General features: G+C 39.4%; 1 protein-coding gene across 1 annotated transcript in view; it reads right to left on the bottom strand.

The window, feature by feature from the left end:
* Window positions 1–22240, bottom strand: part of LOC122968412 (astrotactin-2-like) — a 287140-nt gene that overhangs the window by 78099 nt on the left and 186801 nt on the right. Inside the window, exons 12-13 of the mRNA XM_044333604.1 lie at window positions 11293–11459; window positions 8619–8807 (exon numbers count right to left, since the gene is read on the bottom strand). Of these exons, the coding sequence (XP_044189539.1) occupies window positions 8619–8807; window positions 11293–11459 (356 nt within the window). The remainder of the gene's footprint in view (window positions 1–8618; window positions 8808–11292; window positions 11460–22240) is intronic.

Below are 22240 nucleotides of genomic sequence, written 5' to 3'. Positions count from 1 at the left end.
CACTTATCTTATAAAGGGGCTTTTATGTATGACTCATATCATGATCTTTGTCTTCTGACATAAGGGAACAATATATAGCAAATTCAGATATGTGTAAAATTCCAATAACACACTTTCTAGAGCCTGATATCAAGAGGATATCATTCACAAATCTCCTGAACAGAATGATAGAGCACACACATACACACACACACACACACACACACACACACACACACACACACACACACACACACACTCACAAAAAGAAAACTGGAAAATTCCACAATAAAGAGACCAGGATTATCTCCATGCAGTCTCTTTAAATGATCATTTACAGAAAAAGTAAATACCAAAATTGTGTCAGACCATACAGGCTACATGTACTTGGTCGACTGATAAAATGTGTATCAGATACAAGGTGATCCACATCAAGTGAACTACCATTTGCTGTCAAAATATGCGGAAAGACACGGGGTGCAGATTGATTTGACTTGACAAAGATCTATCAAAGGAATGAAACTCATGAAACACTCATTTCATTAAAAAAAAAAAAAGATGTGAAATGAGTTTTGGTGTGCAGACTCAACCTTCTTTGAGCTGCATATCCCTTACACCGTGGTCTACAGTATATGCTTTTAACTAACTGCACCGGTGTGTGATGTCTCACTACTGCCTCACAGTCCAGCATGCTTAAGAAGCCTCATTTGCTACACTCCTGCTATCTGTTTTTCCTCACATTTCTCTTGCAGTTACTCTTTCCCAGTGCCTCGCTCTCTAACTTTTGCTTGGCTCCGCTCTTTGGATTTAGCCTTTTCTCTTTCCATTTATTTTGCTATTCATTTTCCTTCTAAACTCTTATCGCTGCCTCTACCAATTTACCTCTCTCTCTCTCTTGCTCTACAGTCAAACAGCAGGTAGTCAGCTGTAAGCCCCTCTGACATTAGCTGATATTAGGCTAGGGTCTATTAGGTCCTGCCTTGCCATGTGAGTTATTGAGCACAGAGTGACTGCCTCAGGAATGATCACACTCGTGTATGCAGTTGCTCTGACTCACACAAGCAAACACATACCCACACAAAGGTAAACATAAACCCACACAAACACATGAGCACACACACGCAAAGCCTCTGCAATCTCCCGAACTTGCTCACCTTATGTCCTCTAAGTCATGGGGGAATCACTGAGGCTTTAAGAACTTACACTTACACGCACATACATAATTTTTGTGAAATTTCCTCTGCTAAGGCGTGAGGTGTGAAGAAAAGACACAATCCTTTCTTGTTAAAATTTGCACGTAACATATGTGAACACCAAGCCTGTAAATGGGATTAATAAAGTATGCAAGGCTAATGACTGATGTATCTGGATAGGTTACTGTATCTGGACAATGGCATCTGATCACTGGGCTTTGCATTTACATTATCAGTATCAATAAGTGTTCTTGTTATCTCAAGTTTTCCTGCAAGATTGGATCTTGGTATGCAAATTAGACAGGTGGAGCAGGCAGACTTGTCGACAAACGAGGGAAGTGATGCTACTCTAGGCTCTACTTATTTTCACTTTTCCAAGGGAAAGTCTCTAGCTTTTTACAAGGCTAGCCTTCGATATTGTGAAGTGGGCCATCTAGAATGTGGCCAAACCGTACAGATTGCATTTACACCTAACACATCCAGATGTGGCCTGGCTGTTCCAAAGGCATACCTATTGCAATACATCCCATGTGCGTCCACAGCTACCTTCACAGGCGTTTTTCCTTATCCAGATTATATCCAGATACAGGATTCATGTTATTACCAGGTGTAAATAGAATCTTGGTAGTTCCAATGCTCTCACAATGCAACAATAGAATCTTTTCAATCAATCCTCCTTCCTGGTAAACACACATCTTACAAATGCAAGGACCCCAGTCTGAATCGCCGGCTTTCTGTAAACATTTTATGGACTCTAAGCCTAGGCAGAGATAACCTTGATGACATTATCAAAGGTTATCTCAGCCATAGAAGCAAGCCACAGAGCCACAGAACATTATACAACTGTTTTCACAACTTGAATAGTACTATCCATGACTTAATGACTGAACCTCATGCATAAAAATGGTAAAGTGCCCCTTTAAACTACATACCCGCTACAATTAAAGGGTCAGTGGCAAATATAGTGTCCTCATTTCCAGGCTGGGTAGCAGTCATTTATGTGTCTACAAGCCTAACGCACTACATTTCAATATATAAAATTAAAACCAACTAAATGTGTGCAAACACTACAGGCAGTGTGTTAGTGATTGAAGTTAATGGTGACTGAATGCAATATTATTTGAGAACAACTGTCAGTGCTTCAGAGTCAGTGTCTTTATATTTGAACTGTTTTGAAACAGTATTAGAAAAAAAAATAGAAAAACACATAAATCTACATGAGTCCACAAATCTGCTCCACACACATATGCACACAGGGAGGAATAAAAAACTAAATTCTATGTTTGGAGCTTAAAAAAAGAAAGAACAAGCAGACCACTTATTTTAGGAAGAGAATTAAGAAGCTTCTGTTCAACCTTGAGCAGCTTAACCCTTCACCTGAACAGTCTGCCTCACTGTCTCATGGCTACTCATTATGTGGGAAGAAATTGCCTTATAATGTTTGTTGACTCAACTCCCCAGTAGCAGCTACCATGTGTGCACCAAGGAGATAATTACTGAAAATTACAGAGGAACATGGAAATGTGGCTGTGTTTGTCCCTGTGAGCCTTGTGGGCTGCCAGATTCACAAATTATTCATGTTGTGGCGTCGTCTTAGTTTGAGAGGTGAGTAGTGATGAGGAGTTGGTGTGGTGTGCCTATCAAAAGCGGTTTGGTCTCTTTTCTTCTTTACAGTATCTTTTCATTTTTTTGTAAAAAGCGTCGTCAACATCAGAGTGACAAGGGTAGCAGCTTCACCTTCACAAAGCAGGTGAAACTTCTTTCTCTTCTCTTTCTCTACCACTGCTTCTCATTTGTTACAACCCAAACTTCTAACAATCGTTCACAGCAGTGCATTCTTGCTGTGCTGGAGGGAAGGAAAACACTGGACAGAGTGTAAGTCCATAACAAGATGAACACACGAGCTTGATTCAGGCAGGACTCTATTCTCTGGGTGATGAGTATGAGAAGATATTCATCCTATCACTCGTCAGTCTTGACAGCTTTCAAATTTACATAGAACATATGTGATTGTTATATATACCTGGCTGTATTTGGAATTTTTATCCTCATTTAATTACATTTCCAGTAGCCCACCTGGTGCTGAAAAAATGAAGACAATGTTGTTTCATCATCAACAATGAAATTTCATCATTCTAAATTACAGTATCACTGCAGGGCCTCAAGATGTAACTGTTCACTTTTCACTTACACACTAACGCTGAGCTCCAACCCAAGTCCGGCCAGCTCCAAATTATATTCAATCTAACCAGGTCTGGGTAGGGTTCTGTTTAATTCCTGCTGGTCTCAAGTCTCTGTGTCAATATGTTCAATACCTGAAGTGGATACAAGCAGACTCGCTATCATCTATGATCATGTGGTGATTACAGGTTAAAAAAAAAAAAAAAAAGTGTTTTTTTGAGGTGAGACAGTGTGTGGGAGCAGGAAAAAGACGATGCTGTATGGATTGCTACACTTCACTTTTCAACCGCCTCTGCTTGTTAGGTGATGGTGCATCATGCTACTTGCTGCCAGTTTTTGTGTTCTTTCTACTACTGTAGGGTCTGTTTGGGTCGACCACATTTTGGATCAGGTCTAATTATCTTTGGGTCTTTTTGGATCAGTTTTTTTCCCTTTTGGATTGAGTCTCTTTTCTTGAAAATGTATTTATGCACATCAAATCCAGGTGGGTTTTCCAAGGTAACTCTGTGCTCATCTACTGTGGGCAGTTTAAAGGTTCAGTTTTACCTGACCTGGGACGAACCAGCCTTTTGTTTCTCCACTACATGCTATTTGTCCCTGCTCTCAATTTACATCCCCATGTAACGCATGGCATATGTGTTCATCTGTGTGTGTGTGTGTGTCAGATAGGTGTTGCAATTCATGTGAAAGGGCCACAAATGTTCTCTTCAGGACTGACGGATGGCCATTATCACTGTCTCACTACCCTTCACACATCCACATTCATTATCTACCTATTGTCATTTGGTTTGTGTGTGTATCTACATGCCTCAATGAGTGGCAAAGTGTTATTATCGTGCATATAAGGACACAAAGGATTAAATTGCTTGTGGACTTCAAATAAAAAAGATGGGATAGTAAGAGAAACAAGTGTTTTTCTTCAGACGCATTAGAAAATTGGATGGAGAGGCTGATATATGTTTTATTATCTGAAGGATATAAAGTGCTGTCAAAAAGAATCTTGTAATTAGCCTGCATTCACGTCACTTCACTGGAAGAACGTTTAAAAATGAAAATTAGATAATATACATTCTCTGTTGGGCGTATTTTCCTATTTTATACTACAAGTTGAAGCAACATTGCAGTCATAATGTAATTGAATTGTTCTCAGCCATACAATTCACATGTAACTATATCGTCCAAATGCATGATTGCATTGATTATTTTACTCTGTAATTTCACAACAGCAATTTGCAAAATTCATTCCCCTGACCAACTTCAAGAGGCTACGCAAAGTGAGATCAATTTGAAAACAAAACATATGCAACGCAGTGCATACACCATCCGTGATGCTGTGACTCAAGTCATATAATTCATCTCAATCATCTAACATTTCACTTTGAGCTGCTGATGCAAAGGGAACTGGTGATGTGAGACGGAGGGAATCAGAAGACAGTGGAGGTGAGGGAAAGAAAGGGACTGTGGGATAAGACTTGCATCTGCATATCAAAGACGGCATGGAGGAACATGAACATGAAAATTAGGTGAATAAAAATTTAAATTTACATATTGCTATAAATACAGAGAGTGTATGTGCTGAGTGTAAAGTAGAATCTTATGGGAGTGAGTCATTTAAGAGACAAAGCTGTCGTTGTTTTGACAAAAGACACAGTGGATTTGATCAAGCCCATAATACAAAGATGGCAGCGCAATGTTAATACAACAAAACATCTACTGCATAGTGAGCAATAAACAAAGCTTTTCCCCCAAATTTAGTGCTTAGTTCAATCATGGATTTAAAGTAACTTTTTTACTTACTTCCTTCCTTTTTCCTTTCTTTTGCCTGTCCTCTCCAATAATTGCTGAACCGTGTACGGTAGGTCGGTTTGCATAAATGTATGCTTCGTTTCACACTCTGAACCTAGAGACATGTGTGTTATTTATCCAAAAAGGCACATCAGCCTGGAAGTGCACTTTGCCTGTCATCTGTATGTAATCAGCGAAGTGTGCCTCTAACTGCAGGGAACATGATAAGTGCAGCTGAGTAAGCGCCTCGCAATTAGGATGGAAATTTCTCTAGCTCCTAGGAGCAGGTGCAAATTGTGCAGGTGTAATAAAATGAAGGTTGAGGTGGGAAAGAAAAAATTTAGTCGAGTCTCAAAGCAGACAAAGTGCGAGTGCACCACAAAAACATATGCAAGCAGCACTGATTTAGTTTTCTTAGACAGATAAATAACAGCAATATCTGACCATTTTATAACACCAGACAATGATTGGATGGAGAGCTGTGCTTGAGTGGCTTGGAACTGTAGAAAGACTGCATGGTTTACAAAATGTTTCTATAAAGATTATTAGCCCGTTATGAGAAGTTAACGGACAAGCAATAACATTTTCTCAGGTAGGGCTGAACTGTGGCCATGTATATGTTTTGTGGTAATGTTACTAATCAGTATTTCTCCTTCAGCATCACAATATTTTCTGAGCTTGCTGATCTTAACCAAATCCCTTCACTGGGCAGCATCTTTTTAGAAAAAGAAAAGAGTAGCTTCTGGCTCGTAAGGAAACATTATTCATTATTACCATGTGCATGGTTTGAAATGTAAATCTTGCAGCAGCAGAAGAATAAAGTGAATTTAATGTGATTCAAAGCTGGTTGTAACCAAAGAGATTCTGAGCATCAGTGGTGGGACAATCACTAAAATGCTGGAAATGGGAGACAACTGTGTCAACAACTGTGTCAGCAACTAAATGCACTCTGTTTTACTGGCTGATGTATTCTTATTTTTCAGGGCAACTTTTTAGGTATTTCATTTTCAACATAATAAATTTGACATAATAATGCTGGCTTTGTCAGCAGGATGTGATATCAAGAGGTGGTAGTTAAATCTATGTGTTGAAAACAGCGGGAGCCAAAACATGTCTTTCAATAAACAACAGAATGACCTGATTTTGAATTGTTCTCAAAGGATGCCATGTACTCCATGTACTTTCCCCCTCATATAAAGATCTTTCATTGCTTGTCTCGGTCTGCCAAGGTGTTTGACTAGTTTAAACCTGTCGTGTGTGTAACCTCACCGGAACCCAGGCTTGAGTGCAAATCCCCTGACTGGGCATAGTTTGATGTAACCCAGTGTGTAAAGCTGGAGTCTGGAGGCAGAGGACCCACTGTGCTCTCCACTGCTTGAGGGCAAATGGATCAAGACTGTCTGTTTCCCCTGGTTTTAAAATCCTCAAACTGTACCTTTGTTCTGTCTGTCAAACTGTGCCCTGTTCAGTGTATTAGAGATAGTTCCCAAATGGTTTAGCCCCTTCAACCTTTGGGAAGCATTAGGCTTTTAGTGTATTTCCCATATTAGTGTGCATACAAAAGCTCTTTAGAGGGGTATTAAGCCTGTTTAGCTTATAGCTCTTCAGGTAATCAATGTTAGCTATTCCTCTTTCAATGCAAGCCCCAGCTTATTTCAATCATAGCTCCAAAGTGTCACAGCTTGTGATGTGTGGTTCCTCAGTACACACTCACGCCATGAAAATGCAGCAAGGCAAAACAATGTGACCTTTACCACCCTGTGCTGATTGCTCAGCTAAATGACTGAAATCTTTCTAATCTGTGTTTATTGGCTACTTTTTAAAAATAACTTGCTCTTAGTCAATGCATGCAGCAGCCAGACGCTTCCTGCTTGGGTAGTTAGGAACGCCGCATCCCAAAGGCATCTTCAAGGACAATGCAGGCACAATTGTGTACGAGTGTATTAAATTCCAAATAACTTCGATTTAATGTCATTTGGAACTACTCTCTGAAAGACATTTATATTAAGAATATGAGAATATGAAGAGAAAAGTGCTTTTTTCATGCACTTTTCTGTGGATTACATTAAATGCTGACTGCTTTGAGGAATTACAAAATGCAAAAAGAAAATTACAGTACTAAATTATAATACATTTATGAGAGAAGACTTTACAAAATAAGCTTCATAAGTGAGCTTGCATTACTCTTCCTACATTTTCTGTGGCTTCATTGAAAAAAAAAAGACTTCTTGTAATAAAAGCCATGATGCAGCATTGTAGACAAGAAAGCTATTTTAAAAAAACATCCAATGGCCTTTATGTACAGAAGGAGATCTCTACATAGAATATATGTATAGAATTTGATTATACCCAAAGAAATTCTCCATCCATTGAAATAAAATTCCACGTGGACCTCAAATGTTTGTGTTTCATTTACACAAATATATGTGAGAAAGTTGTATCACGTGTTCCATGTATGCTGTGGAAATCCTGAATCATATCAATATACATTACAAAAGCCTGGTCTTGGGGGGCCTACAGCAGACAGATCATGTGGCTGTGTTAAGCCAAGCACAACTATCATGACCCATAGGGCAGAGCAGATAAAAACCATTTCATGGTTACACCCTTGAAAAATAGTGTGTGTAGTATTTGTGTGTGTGTGTGTGTGTGTAAGAGAGAGAGAGAGAGAGAGAGAGAAAGAGAGAGACCGAGACAGTGAGTTAGTAAATAAAAGACAGAGAAAAAGCAAGATATAGGTTGAGCATGCTTTTCTGTGTGCACTGTATTTGTGCATAGATAGAACGTCATCATCTCTCTGTGATTACAGGAGCATTTCACCACAAACAGCATGCGACTTATCAGAGTGAGCCAGGTTTTCAGAGGGATGACAGTTTAGCGAGAACTGCCATGGGATAAGTCTCAATCCTAACTCAACCGTCACTCTCTCATCTCCCTCTCACTCACTCGTTCTCTCACACACATACACATATATACACACACACACACATCTGTGCAAACACAGATGCAAGCACCCCAACGGCAAACCCTGACTACTGATTCTCTGAGCTGCTCCACCGAGATCTCAAGCCTTTCTATCTCTCCTACAACCTAAAACTGATAAAAGATGGCCGTTACTCCTGATAATATGTCTTTGGAGACGCAGAAAAATGTAAACAGTTAATATGTGAACCAACAGGTCTCGAGGGGGAATTGTAAGTGTAATCTAAACCAGTGAGTGGAAATAATGAATAATGCTTTTCAACTAGAAACAAAAAAGAACAAAAAAAGGGCTAAGAGAAAAAGGAATTTTTCATATCCTGTATTTATAAGATAAGACGAGATTATAGAAAAGATTGAATAAAAGGCAAAAGGAATATAGCGTATAGCCACCAACAATAAGAAATTAAATGTCTTTCAAGGAAATAACATCCATACTTCATTCTGATGATAACTGTGCATCTGTGTGAGTGTAAATGTGTGTACTTGTACACTAGTTACCGGAAGGTCATTTGGAATATCTGTCCCAAGTTGACTTGCTGGCTTTTGTTGTTGTATCCATGTAGCATCTCACCAAACAGGGTGTCATTGAAGTGGACATCCTGCCTTGGGCATTTTGGTCCCTCACAGTTGTCTGACTGCAGAAGGCAGGAGCGCCCATCCCCTGCCAGTTTGTACTCCTGCACACACCTATGGAGAAGGGAAAACTGTCAATATAATGTATAATATACAATGTGTGTGACTGTATTTACACTTGGAGTAAGAGGATAGCTATGTATAGTTGCTGGCAAGATGTCAAACATGATAAAATAAAATGTGGCATTCCAAACCAATCAATCTGTTCACACTTTACTACTTTAACCTTCAAATAATGAGAAAAAAATCTTGAACACAACCAACAGAAACAGAAAACTGCCATGTCAATATCTTAGCCCTTTTCTTTGGCATTTCTGATATCTGCAGACCACATAGAACCAATCTACGGATGCCATCCACCAAGCTAAACACAAATACTAGCAGCCAGCACATATCCTGGCTGTACTTAAGTGTTAATGCAAGGTTAGAACTTTCTTTTTAAACAATCTGGCTTATTTTTGTAGCTTCTGTAGCTTTATTGTTGTAGCTTTGGCCAAAACGCCTTTTACACTGGCAGAGCAGTGTACTTGCCATTGTCATGGTAGAGATTGTGGACACAAACGCTCTGCTGGAAACAGTTTTTAAACAGATGCCAATGGTGCAGAATTCAGCAGACTGTGCAGTAAGTGACAATTATCATATCTCCTCCAGTTATTTGCACAAGCCTCTCTTACAGATGGGGTTGAGTATATCTTCAGCTGTTGGCTGGCTCTGAGGTTTGGGCTCAGGCACTTGATCAGGTCTCAGCGCCCCAGCGGGAAGGAGGACTCCACTTTTAATGGCAACACTGTCCTGAAAATGCAACGTCTTCCTGTGGCATGAAGGTAAAGACATTTCACTTTCTATAAACCAAAGTGTTTTCCCAACCACAGAAGAAAACTACTATGCCATGCTGTACACTGTATTAATTTCCTCTATTAACTTCACAGTGCACTATTACCAAGCAGCTTGTCATTACACAGATTTTCATCCTCACACTGGACTGATCAATCATGGAAAGAATCAATCGTGGCTTGACCCGCCCTATTGTCCATTGATTGTTAGAGCCAAGTTGAAGAGATAACAATGTATTTGACTGACAAAAACAAATTCATCCTCTTGAGGTGTCCTTATTGAAACGCGAGTCTATTCAATTGTACTGATGGCATTAAAGAAAGTGGACATTGCTGCAAATTGTATTTTGATGTGGGCCTGTTCACTAGTGTAAGGGAACCTAATGTTCTAGGAAAAAATTATGCCATTCTATATTGTGGACCTGACACAGCTCAAGGATGATTAGGATATCTTTCACCTGTCAGCCAGCTCCGTCAGTAACACACTGTCAGCTCAAGGCTGCATGTAGACAAGTAGTCAGTTTCTTTGTGTCAGTTTCTTTGTGTGCATTACTGGGCCCAACATTGCATATGAATTAAACAACTTTCAATGTGGTATGATCAATGTTACTAGATCAGCATCTGGTAACCAGATCACCATCTTGAACTTGGCCTCTTGGAATCTTCTTAACTACAAAGACAGAATCAGTCAACTGTAATCTGTAGAAACCCCCTCAAAGATGACAGATGTTCAAAGAAAATGGAAAGTGCATTGCAGTAGTAATACTAAGAATGAGAAGACAGTACAGTTGGCAAGTAAATAAAAAGTTGTTTGGTGTACTGATCCATGATTTCTATTGTGAAATACCACTGACAAACATGGCATAAACAGCCTGGACCCATTGATCCATCCTACCTGATGTATAGCGCATAAAGGGTAGTAATGGTATAAATGGTATGCAAAATGCCTTCTTGCCACACATTTCACCACTTTGTAAAAAAGTATGTAATGTTACAGTGTTACATCACTGGTAATCAGCTGCACCCCTTCATGGCCATAGTATACCCATTTTCTAATGGAATGTCCTCAGAGATTAAGATACAGTCTAGTTCTAGGGAAGTTGCTGAAGAAGCTTGCCTAACCCCCCACATAAAGTATATCAGCTCAGTGGAACATGTGTTGAGTAAGGAAGAGGGCACTCATAGGGTGAATGTATCACTGAATAATGTACAGGAACTACCGTCAGTATGATATAATCCTTGATGCACCTTTTGAATACCTGCATTGAAAAATTCAAGCTTCTCTGCAGGCAAATAGGGTACCTACCTACTCACTGTGTACCACTTGATCTGAATGGCACTTGTATTTATACTATTTAAACTGTATACAGATATAAATGAAGGAATTGGTAAAGGTTGGATGTCAGAGTTGGTGAGAAAATACTGTAAAATTGTGACACATGAAAAAAAAACATACATATGTATATGACACCAATGCTTTCTTATTTGTAATTTTGGGCAAATGTCTTTCATCACATGTATATGTGAGCTGGTGATTATGAAGTCAGTGGTCATTTCTTATTTATATATCTAATTTTCTTTGTGTGGTTGTTTGTCTGAGAAAGAATTTATCGATTGAAAATACTACTCATGAAGCCTATTTCATGAGGAAGCTTTATTTCCAGCCTGCAGACACCTTTCAATTCTTCACTGTTAGTTATTCTCACCCGCAAAACATGAGCACGTTGCTGGAACTGGGGTCATCTTCAAGGGGCACAAGCTGCTGGAGACACAGCTGTTCACAGCCTCCATTGAAGCCATCCGTGCAGTCAATGCCCCTGGAGTAGTCATAGCAACCTGAGCCATCCTTCATTGGCCTCAGCCCCTCTGGACACTGTGAGAAAAGAAAAAAGAGAAAGAAGAAGAGGTGGTGGGAGGGAGACATAGAGAGAAGGTGAGGAGGAAGGCAGAGATTAGGAAGAGAGAAGAAGAGAGTGAGGCACAGAGGTCAGCATGTGCATTTTAATCAGGATCAGGCGGCACTGAGGAGGTAAAGATTAGAAAGATGATGGAGGAGAAGTGAGCGGTGGGATTTAAGAAAGGCGAGAGAGGCATTCATAGAAAGAAGATTGAAGGTTGCCAATTATCTTATTTGACAGAATACAGAAGGAAACACTTTGTCATTACTGCTCATCTCACTATTTGAGTTAAATGGCACTTTTAGTCGACACAGAGGTCTGTGCAAGCAAAAACCTCCACATGTTCTTCTAGTGAAGGTCCACACTGACAGGTGGTAAAGAGCATGCAATGAAAGCAATACAAAGGAATGTAGCGTAGGGGGAATCCTCCATTCCAAATTAGATCAAAAAAGGGGCATGCTTAATTTAAAAAGGATAATAAATGAGTGGTACTAGATATTCTTAACACAGAGGCTTTGAGGAGCAGAAATATCTCAATTTCATATCCAGAACCTTGAGGTGACATTAAGGCCTTTAATGGCGGCTATTTTGGTAAAATCAGTGGTGATGTACGGTACAGATTTTAAAGAAAGACTGTCAATGAACCAGCTACATGTTATTGATATCATTAGCTTTTATTACAGATAAACATATTGTTTCATTTAGGTCAAGGTCAAGGTAGAATTCAGGGGAATGAAATTGCAACTTTCAGTTTACCAATTAGACCCACCAACCTTCCACAACCCTCACATTTACCTGGCCATACACACCCTGAATAGAAATTTGAAGTTGCTATTTAATGATTTATATTTCCTCCAGCATTAGAAATACAAATTAAGCACAAATGAAACAAAAGGAAATGCATTCTATAACAAAGCTGGACTCCATCTCTCTACTAAAGTAAGCACTCAGGGTCCAATACACAATGACTGTAGTTATGCACGTGAAACAGAGAAAATACTTCCACAGACAGTTCATAATCAGTTTGTCTGATATGCTCCAAGACCATGGCAATTGTGAAGTAGGAGCACAAATGAGCGAACATACCTTCTCAAATCCAAACTGAAGGCACAGAAAATAGGAATGATCCAAGAGCCAAATATGATCAATCCACTTTATTTTAGGATGCACATTATTTCATTTTTAAGTTTCCAGTTCTGCCAAGTTCATTCCATTAGCTGCCTCTAAATTCTACACACTGCACCTTTAATACCTACTAGACTTAATAGCTAATGTTTATTATATATGTTACATTATCCATCTCAGATGTAAACAAAAGACTATCCCGCAAACAAAATAAAGAGGTTACGCTTTATTACCTTTCTGCTGGCTCAGCTTATTTGCTAGCAAGCATGACAGGAAACACTAATAACAACAATTGTCATAATGAAAAAAAAATCTTGAGAACAATGTCTACTTAGTTTATCATTATATATGATGATAATATTTCTTTAATTTTCTTTTAAGCAACTGTAAGATTTAGTGACTTAATGGTAACATTAACATATTTTGAATTATTTCATGCTATAATACAAGTTGCCCAACATTTTTACTCTTCAGATGTAGTTTTACATTTTTCAGCATCACCATTCAAGATCTACCAGTCCAAAATCCCAGTCTCTGTCTCATGATTAGTTACATAAAGCTACTGTTGTACAGCAGACACATGTTTTCCATTTCAGAGAAGGGAGCGATTACCTTAATCAGATCTTTGGCATTGGGAAGGGGATGCAAATTTCTCATATCCAGGGGTGTAGCAGCTGGTGGCAAGTCTCAGGCAAGCAGATAGGTGGTCATCTGTCATGGTGGATCTGAACTTGGCCTTTATGGTTTTCATGTGGGAAAAGGCAGATTCACATAGGTAGGTTGATCCAAATAGGGCTGACAGGTAAAAAGGCACATCTTCTTATGTTAGGATACTTCTCCTCTGAGAGGAGGTGCCAAAATTCACCCTTCATGTCGGTGGATGCCCTGGATTTCATCTGAACATCATTCTGAAGGGTGAGAATTTCCTTCTCCATTGAAGTAGTGTCCAGGAGGAAAAGTGTTCCCACTTTGGAGGCATCATTCACATCAATATCTGTGCCAAATGGGAAACACATGTATGTTTGGCTTGAGTGATGCAAAGTCCGTGACACATCTTTAAAACTCAGATGCAAAGCACTCAACTTGTTCAATATAATGGGCACTGTCGAGTTGAGCTGCATCTTTGCCCAGACGCTCATGTTCTAGATACACACTTTGAAAGTAGCGCAGGTCCTGGCGGTGCAGCTTGGTTGAAAGTAGCTGTAGTTTGCGCTTAAAAGTATTCACGGTGCTGATCATGTCAATTGTAGTTTTGTTTTTCCCTGCAACTCCAAATTCAGTTCATTCAGAATGCCAGTCAAGTCAGTGAGGAATGCCAAGTCCATGAGCAACTGCTTGTCATCAAGCTGGGCATACACTGCATCTTTAGACTGCCTGGGAAATTCTTCAGGCAATAGCTTGCAAAATCTTGCCAGAAAGCCATCTCACGTCAGTATGCAACAGCAACTCAGTGTGTTAAGCTTCAGTCTCTCACCTGAGCATGGAATAACTTCTTCTGAAGGCTTCTTGTGCAGATGGAATTCACAATCTTCATGGCAAAATCCATAACATCTTTCATGTTCAAAACCTTCCTGCACAAAGCTTGGTGGTGGATGATGCAATGATAATGGATAATGTCTGGGAAAGAACTGTGTCAATTACACAACCGCGACCCACCATTGTAGGGGCCCCATCAGTGGTAATGGAGACTAGTTTCCAAATAGGCAGGTGGATTTTGTCTACTAATTCCATAAAGGCTTGGCTTGAAAATATCCTCTTCCCCTGTATGTCCTTTCAGTGGAAAAATGGCGAGTATCTCCTCTTTGGCATTCATGTCGTCGAACACCAATTTTAATGTTAATACACAACTGTGCCACATCTGTGATGTCTGTGGACTCATCATAATGAAGGGAGAAAAACTCACAACAGTCAATGTCATTTTTCAGTTGATCCTTGAGGTTTCCCACTTTGTGCACACAACACCCTGTTACTGTGTTTCTGGATAGCTGAATATCCCTGACAGCTGCCATGATTTCAGTTTTATTTTTAAAATATCTGAACAGCGTCAAAAGCACAGCCTCCAAAATGCCTCTGCCACCATTTCTCCATCTTTGAATGGCCTTTTATTTTTCACAAGAACATGACTCATTTGACATGATACTATGGTGGCTACTTTTGCCCTGGTGTTGGGCTTTGTGAAAATGGGCTGTTGTGCTGCTAGTTTAGATTTCAGTTCTTGACTCTTACTTTTCAGAGCTCATTCTTGGCTGGGAAATCCATCTTGTAGGTTTTGTGCATGGTTTTAAAATGCCGTTCTAGATTGCCCTTCTTTGCCAGCGCGATGTAAGCTTGGCATATCAGGTACACACATTTTGAGTTTCACATAACAACAAAAAATCCTCTTCCCCTTCCGTGTGAAAATGATAGGTCTTCCGTTTCTTATCTGTTCCAGTTGCCATCTTTGATCAGCTATTGAGCCAACTTGCCACACCCAAGCCCAAGACCTATATCAGATCAAAAAGTTTCACCACTTCTGATGCATGTGCAAAGTTTTGTGACTTTTTGAGCACCCCCAGCACCTCAAAAATGCTAAAAGTAATTAGGGGGCGCTATAGAGCCGATGTGGCACACCCAAGCACAATTGTGATAGCAAAGTGAAGTATTTACTAGTTCGACCATGGGTTTAAAAGTTTCATGAGTTTTTGTACAACCTAAAGGCCTCAAAAGTTTTTGTAAAATGAAAATTGACACACAAAATCCAGAATGGCTTACTTCCTGTTGGGCAAAAGGATTTTTTCTTGACACTGACAAAAGCAACTAGTTTCACTGAGAGCTTAGGCTTATTTAGTGATTTTGTAGCATTTGTCTGGTGTCAGCATAATATTATAAGTACTGCGTGAATTGTAAAGCATATCTCTGTGGCTTTTATTGCATTTCATATTTCTAGCTCAGTCAGTGTCCTATTCAGAGGCTCTCCAAATAAAGGTCAGACTTAGCTTGCCTGTTAGCTATCATTTGTAGTAATGCAAAGTCAAACTTGCAGATGGCAGTCTGCAAAATATTCATAAGAAAACTGATTGCTACACCCAACACAGCAGTACTGAGAGATTCTGTTACCCTCTGAGTGACAACCCTGCTCTGTGGTGTTATTGCAGATTATACCAGTTTACTACCATCTAATTAGAGGCCTGTGTGTGAAATAAGTACACCTAGTAGATATGTACATATGTTGATGGTGTAGTATTTTATTTCATAGTGACTTGAATAAAAGAAAAAAGGAAAGCAATATGCCACATCCAGAAAGGTGTGCTTTTTATATCAATTTCTCCCTGAGCAAGAACATCAGCGTTTCACAGGTTAGTAATGTGTCATTGCTGTGACTTTCATGTTTCTATATTGTATCGTACTGAGTAATACATTGAAAAACAGCACTTATTTACCATTCACTTGGTACAGGGTACATAAAGTTGGATGAATATAATTGATACTATGAATAGTTTGCAGTCATTATGGAAAAAAAAGCTCATCTTTGAATATTTGACGGGTTTTGCCTGCTGGGACTAGAATCCAACAATCAATTTACACTGTCAGACTTCAGATACATGCTGAAAATGTGTCGGCCTTAACTAACACATCCCTTCTCTCAGAGCTGCCAGCGTTGCTTTAATTTCAGTGGTCCTACGGTTCTGTCGGATAAAAAGAAAATTGTAAGAGATACTGAGAATATTTCACAGTTTTCAGAGCACTGTCCACCAGTTTCACTGATGGCCACCCTTACTCATCTGTGATTCCTCATGTCCTGTGTTCCTGCGCAGGATTGGTTGTGGGTGTGTGCGGCATGATACAGTAAAATGTTGTCTGTTGGTGTGCCTCTGTTATATACAGTATAAAAATAAATTATGCTGTTTTCCCTTCACTGCAGGATGTGCCATAAGGGACAAACATAAAAATTCTGGGGAAAAAAAAAAAAATTTCTTGCCCTTCAGCATTGTTTTGATAATACAGAATGGACAGTGATCCTCTTTTAACAATAGAACCAAAGTAATGAATCTTGTATGTCAATATTGGTCTGCAAGGTCCCTGTGATCTGTAGTAATCAAGTTAAGATTCTTCTTGGTAATGAACCTTAGGTTTAATTAAAGGCATCATTTGGTAGGTTTTAATAAAGGTTATGTAATGCAGGGCAGGGAAATTAGGAAGATAATCAAGTCAGAAATAAAAGAGCCAAAATGCCATGCAAAGACAAGATTGAGCCACGCTTGAAATTAATATTAGAGATGTTTAGAAAAGCATGAAACATAATTGTATTACCATATCTCGTCCAGGACAAGATAAATAGTTCTTTTTAGTTCTAATAAACAGTTTGCTGCTTCATTTAACACAATTAAAGTTACAGGAGTTTAGGGGAAGAATTCACTGTTTGGTAATGTTTTACTGTAAATACTGTGACAAACCTTTCTGCAAGATAAGTTGTAGGAAGAGCTCTGGATCCGATAAGATCTGTTGCTGGATTCTTAAAACCAGAGTAGAGCAGCTTTCTTATGTTCTCCTCCGCTTTTTGGAGCATTTCACCAGCAATAAAATATCAAACTGTTCAGAAAGCACACCACTGTTAAATGTGAAACCTTAAAAGAGTTGAATGCCCTCAAAGCAGCAGCCATTCTCCAGTTATCGAAGCTTTTGTGAAAATTATCAAGCACAAGATTTTAATACAGACAAGGGGGAAAAATGGAGACAGAATATGTAGATACGCTTAAGATACCACCTTAAGATTACTAAAAGTGCTTTGACATTTGGAAGACCCTCACACTCACCTCAGGCTTTAATTTACAGATATCTCTGCATTAAATTCTTATTTCAAGGATTTCTCCATCTACTTTCTCCCTCTATACACTAACAATTGCCACACCAATTATGGAAATAGATATATACTAACTCTGTTATAGTCAATTTAGTCAAAGGAGGGGTGACAGGTCATGAGACTGTTTAATGTTATCCTAAGTCTTTAGGATATTCATGTTATCAAATTAAGATCGCTATCTCACAAAATTGAATGAATGCAATTTTCACACAAAGGGTACAAAAACTGAAATAATGTTACATCAAATTTCTCTTTGCTGTGGAAATGTTCAAATTTTACAAAACAGATTAAGCAATGGCATGTTGGATATCGTAGGAAAACCATTGCCAAAAACTAAAGCAGGATAAATGCATGTTAAACTTTATGTATTGTTCACATGTGTGTTCTGAACAAAGTCCTATATGTGAAACTTTCAATGAAAAAGCTCTCTGGTCTCAGATCCATTTACTGTATCTCATGAATGTAATGCTAACTTCCTTACCAGAGCAAGATTGGAGCCATTCATCACACTGAGGCAGGGCCATGGGAATAACTGTCTGTAATTCACGATTGTCATGCAGCACACTGCGGCTGAATGAAAGGACTTAAGGTTAGCCATTAGCGCAGCCCACTAACTACTTGCTCTTTCTGCTCGGACAACTCTCCAAAGACATGAGGGCTAGGAAGGGGGAGGATTTGCATTTCAGATAAATGAATTTCAGTCAGTTCTTCTTTAGTGATTCTGTTATAGCAGCACAACGAGAACAGGCCAAGAGATCGACTGCACTTGTTAATGAAACACAGATACAACTTTATTGACTGAGATGATGTTACTTTAATTACCAGCTTGACAGCTGATCAGTAATTGAAAATGCATCACATAAAAAAGAATTTTAAAAAGAAAAAAAATTCTGTCACTGTGTAAATACTTAATGTTACATATATTGGTGGGACGGGCAGTAGTGCGTTTGGTTATTAGCAATAATTCACAATTATCATAGATAATTATGAATTATGAAAATAAGATATTGTTAACAATCAATAATTCTGGCACCAACTGTTGGATCTGTGGGGAGCATGGTTGGTTATTAACAATAATTGACAATTATCAGTGATAATTATTTAATTATAAAATTAATAGAATTATTAATATGTATTAACAAATACGGGGCACCATCCGGAAACCAGGACCAATAACCAAACAAGGTAGTCTCATAAATGGGAGTTCACCTAGGATGTTAATATCTGAGAGATATCAACATTCAAGGGTGAACAAAGAAGGGTGAATTCGAGCTCTGACTCCTTCAATCAGCCACTATTCACAATACGTTACACACAATAATGACAAAAGAACTTCTCTTTAAAGATATAACAGTGTTTATTAAACTTAGCAAAATTAACAAAGTTAACAAATGCTTCATTCAATAAACAACTATTCTAAAATCTAATTCTACCAAACAAAACACAAACAGCTATATACAGGGTTGAGCACATGCAGGGGAATGCATGTGCATGAGTAGGTGTGTGTGTGTGTGTGTGTGTGTGTGTGTGTGTGTGTGTGAGTGGGTGTCTGTGCCAAGATGGCGACTTGGCCTGACATGATGACGTCATCGGTCTGCAACGCGGACGTGACTATGGGAGGAAGTCACATCATGCGAGACCCAAATGGTGGAAGTACGTCGGTGTCTTGGTTAGACAAAAGCAAGATGGCGCTGCCTGGTGGTCGGCGTCTTGCACTCACCCAATTCCGTGAAAAACACACGTGTCTGATGGCGGATAAGGAAAGGCAAAGCAAAGCTATGTCCGACGTTATCTGACCATCAGATGTGCAAAGAGATGTCGGTGCGTGTATCTGTGTGCGTGTGTGTGTGTGTTAGTCGCAAGAGAGGGAGAAGAAGGAGGAAAAGCCATCGTGAGGGGAAGAGAAGCGGCTCCTTTGTCCACAGACAGCATGCGTACGGACAGCAGTCTGTGATGCATGTTGTCTGGTTTCCGATCGACAAAGCAACTTACTTTCTCACTCATGGTGGCACAAATACAGCAGTAGTCCCTAGCGGGACAAACACAAAACAGTCTAGCATGGTGAACACAACTAAACAGGCAGCAAACTTAAAATACTCCTAAGAGTAAGCAGGAAAAATTTACTCGGTGGTCCGTCAACTCACACAACGAGAAACAATAGCAATAAAGCTAAAAAGCTAAATGCTAAACAACAGCACTGATGCTGAAAAGAACACACAACTAACACTGCCTCTGCCCAGACTTATGCCTCTTACTTGGTCGCTTCAGGAAGCGAGCAGGGTGTGTATGTAGTCCATCTTTCCGTCCTTGGCTTGGATGCAGATGGTGACCGTTCTCGCACGGTCGGCGAAAATCATGGCAGCTGGCTCTCAGTGGCGTGGCTTAGAGAACAGCAGAGTCGACTTGGTGAAGAAGAGCGGGGCAGAGAAGTTCCACGTCTTCCTGAGGAAACTTCGTTTCTTCCTTCTCGAGGGAATTTGAGGACGCTGGTTACAGCAGCGGTCTCTCTCGGATCCAGGGATTGTGTTCGGGTGAACACAGGTGAAGTCTCGTCTCATCCGGCGAGGGGAGTCTTTCCGTGAGGGGAAAAACACGTGCGTGGGGTACCCCCTTTAGTCAAGCTGACTCACAGAGGAACAGAAGTTACCCCTAGCTCAGTGACATGGGAAAGGCGTGTGTTTCAGGGTGTGCTCAGTTTTTATAGGGGCGGTGATGTCATGGCTGCGTCATCAGGATGCTCCGCTGTGCAGGAGCGTCTCCGCCAATGAGAGACTGTATGTTGACTGTTCCCTGCTGAGGTGTGAAAATCGCAAAGCATCCTTGGAAATGGAGTTTGCAATGGACTCCCATTGTCTATAAGCAGCACTTTGGCACTATTCCTTTGTCTCGGGGGAAACAAAGGAAAAAGCACCTCGTGGTCAAGTCTCATAGGTTACATGTAGGCCTTCTCTGTGTGACCTCGTGGTTTGAGGCCCAACAATATTAAACTCTGAAAAGTAGTTTAAAAAGGGACACATTAGACAGACGTGTGTTTGTGTGTTTTTGTGCTTACAAATTTGAAAATTCAGTTGAAAATGATTAATATCTTGAATTATTAGATAAAATTTGATGGATTGGATGTTCACATATTATCTTTTCCCTCTTTTACACCTGTATATCTATATTTGAAAGGAACATAAAACACCAAGGGTCTATATACGTATGATCTGGGGGGAAATTACAAATGAGAATTTTATGACACCATTAAGTACCAGAGTGATGATATTTCATTCCCGAGTATTGGGATTAAAAGTACAACATAAGCAGGTTTGAAGAAATCAAAGAAAAAAATGAAAAAAGTAAGAGAAAGAGTATGCATGAAATATAATTACACATATACTGTATCTCCCTCCACATTACACTACACATAGATCACCCCTGCAAATTAAAGTTCGCACATTCTGAATGAATGCTATTCATTTTGCTAATTACCCATTAGCCCCCTCAGCTTTAATCAGGAACAGAGCATGATCTATTGAGAACCCTGTCTCTTAATGATCTTGTCAAAATTAAGATGCTAGATGATTGTACTTAGTGGCCATCACACATTTCAGAGAAAGACGAGATGAGATGAAGTGTGAGTGATCAAGGATTTACATAATTCTCCCACTGCAACATCTGGAGTTAACAACAGAATACAGCTAGGGAAATGCTGTAAAGACTCGAGAAAATCTTTTCAGTAATTAAAAAATACGGATAACAAGGAAACAATATAGGAAAGATGTGTGCTGAGTATTTCATAAAACAACACACATTTCAAAAAGTCTTTGAAACAGCGTGGCTCTAAATCACTCTGACAGGCGGGGGGGGGGGGGGAATCAAATACTCTAAAAGCATATTTGACAGTCTAATCTGGTTTAGAGGTGACAGAGATGCATGCCCTTTAGCTCCACTGCTGCTCAAATGGGTTATATTAAGCACAACAGTTTTATTGCTGCAAGAGCAAAAAAACTTGCGAGGGTGCAACACAGTCCCTAAGTGAGAAACAGGAAGTCTCAACCCAGCTGTATGTTGCCCATATTCATGTGAACTCGAGCTTCATATTTAATTTTCAGTGTGAAAACACACACTTATCTCTTAGCTTCTGGGAATGGTGTTGCCCAAAGACAAAAATAGACTTTGCGATTTGAAATAGATTTAGCTTGTCTTTTTAAAATTTTGATCCTCTTATTTTTTGTGTGAATGGCTTATATATGCAAGCATACAGCATGTTTAGATGAATATACACGAAAACACAATTCTTTGTTCTATCTCACACAGGCGTCATTCTAACAGGATGATTTAATCTTGAGCACTCATCTTCACATCACAGTGAAAATCTGCATGTATGAACTCAGATAATCAGATTGAGTCCATTCTACACTTTGGAGGCTGTATTTAAAGACCATATTGTGTATATTTTTCATCCACCACAACAGATGACTGGTGAGAGTGAAGGATAGCTTTGTACTGCGACTCCACCAGACTACGCAGCTCAGCTTTATCGCCAAAGGCATTTATGAGCTGCTGCTGTCTACTGCTTTTGATGATGAAGACAACACAGACATCATCTGTTAAAGATGAGTTATGTTTGTTTATGTCAGGAAAGCAAATAGAGAAAAATATAAACACTGTTACTGGACACACATTTATTTTTAGTATTGTTAAAATTAATATGTTAACGTGTTTTTGAAAGTGTTTGATTTTGGTTGGATCATTTGAATTGTTCCTTAATTCATAAAATCTATGCCATCTACGGATTTTCTGAAATAT

The sequence above is a fragment of the Thunnus albacares genome, chromosome 18 (genome assembly GCF_914725855.1).
Source record: "Thunnus albacares chromosome 18, fThuAlb1.1, whole genome shotgun sequence".
NCBI lineage: Eukaryota > Metazoa > Chordata > Actinopteri > Scombriformes > Scombridae > Thunnus > Thunnus albacares.
Note: the sequence above shows the minus strand (reverse complement) of the source record. Positions and strands in the feature narration are given on the sequence as shown.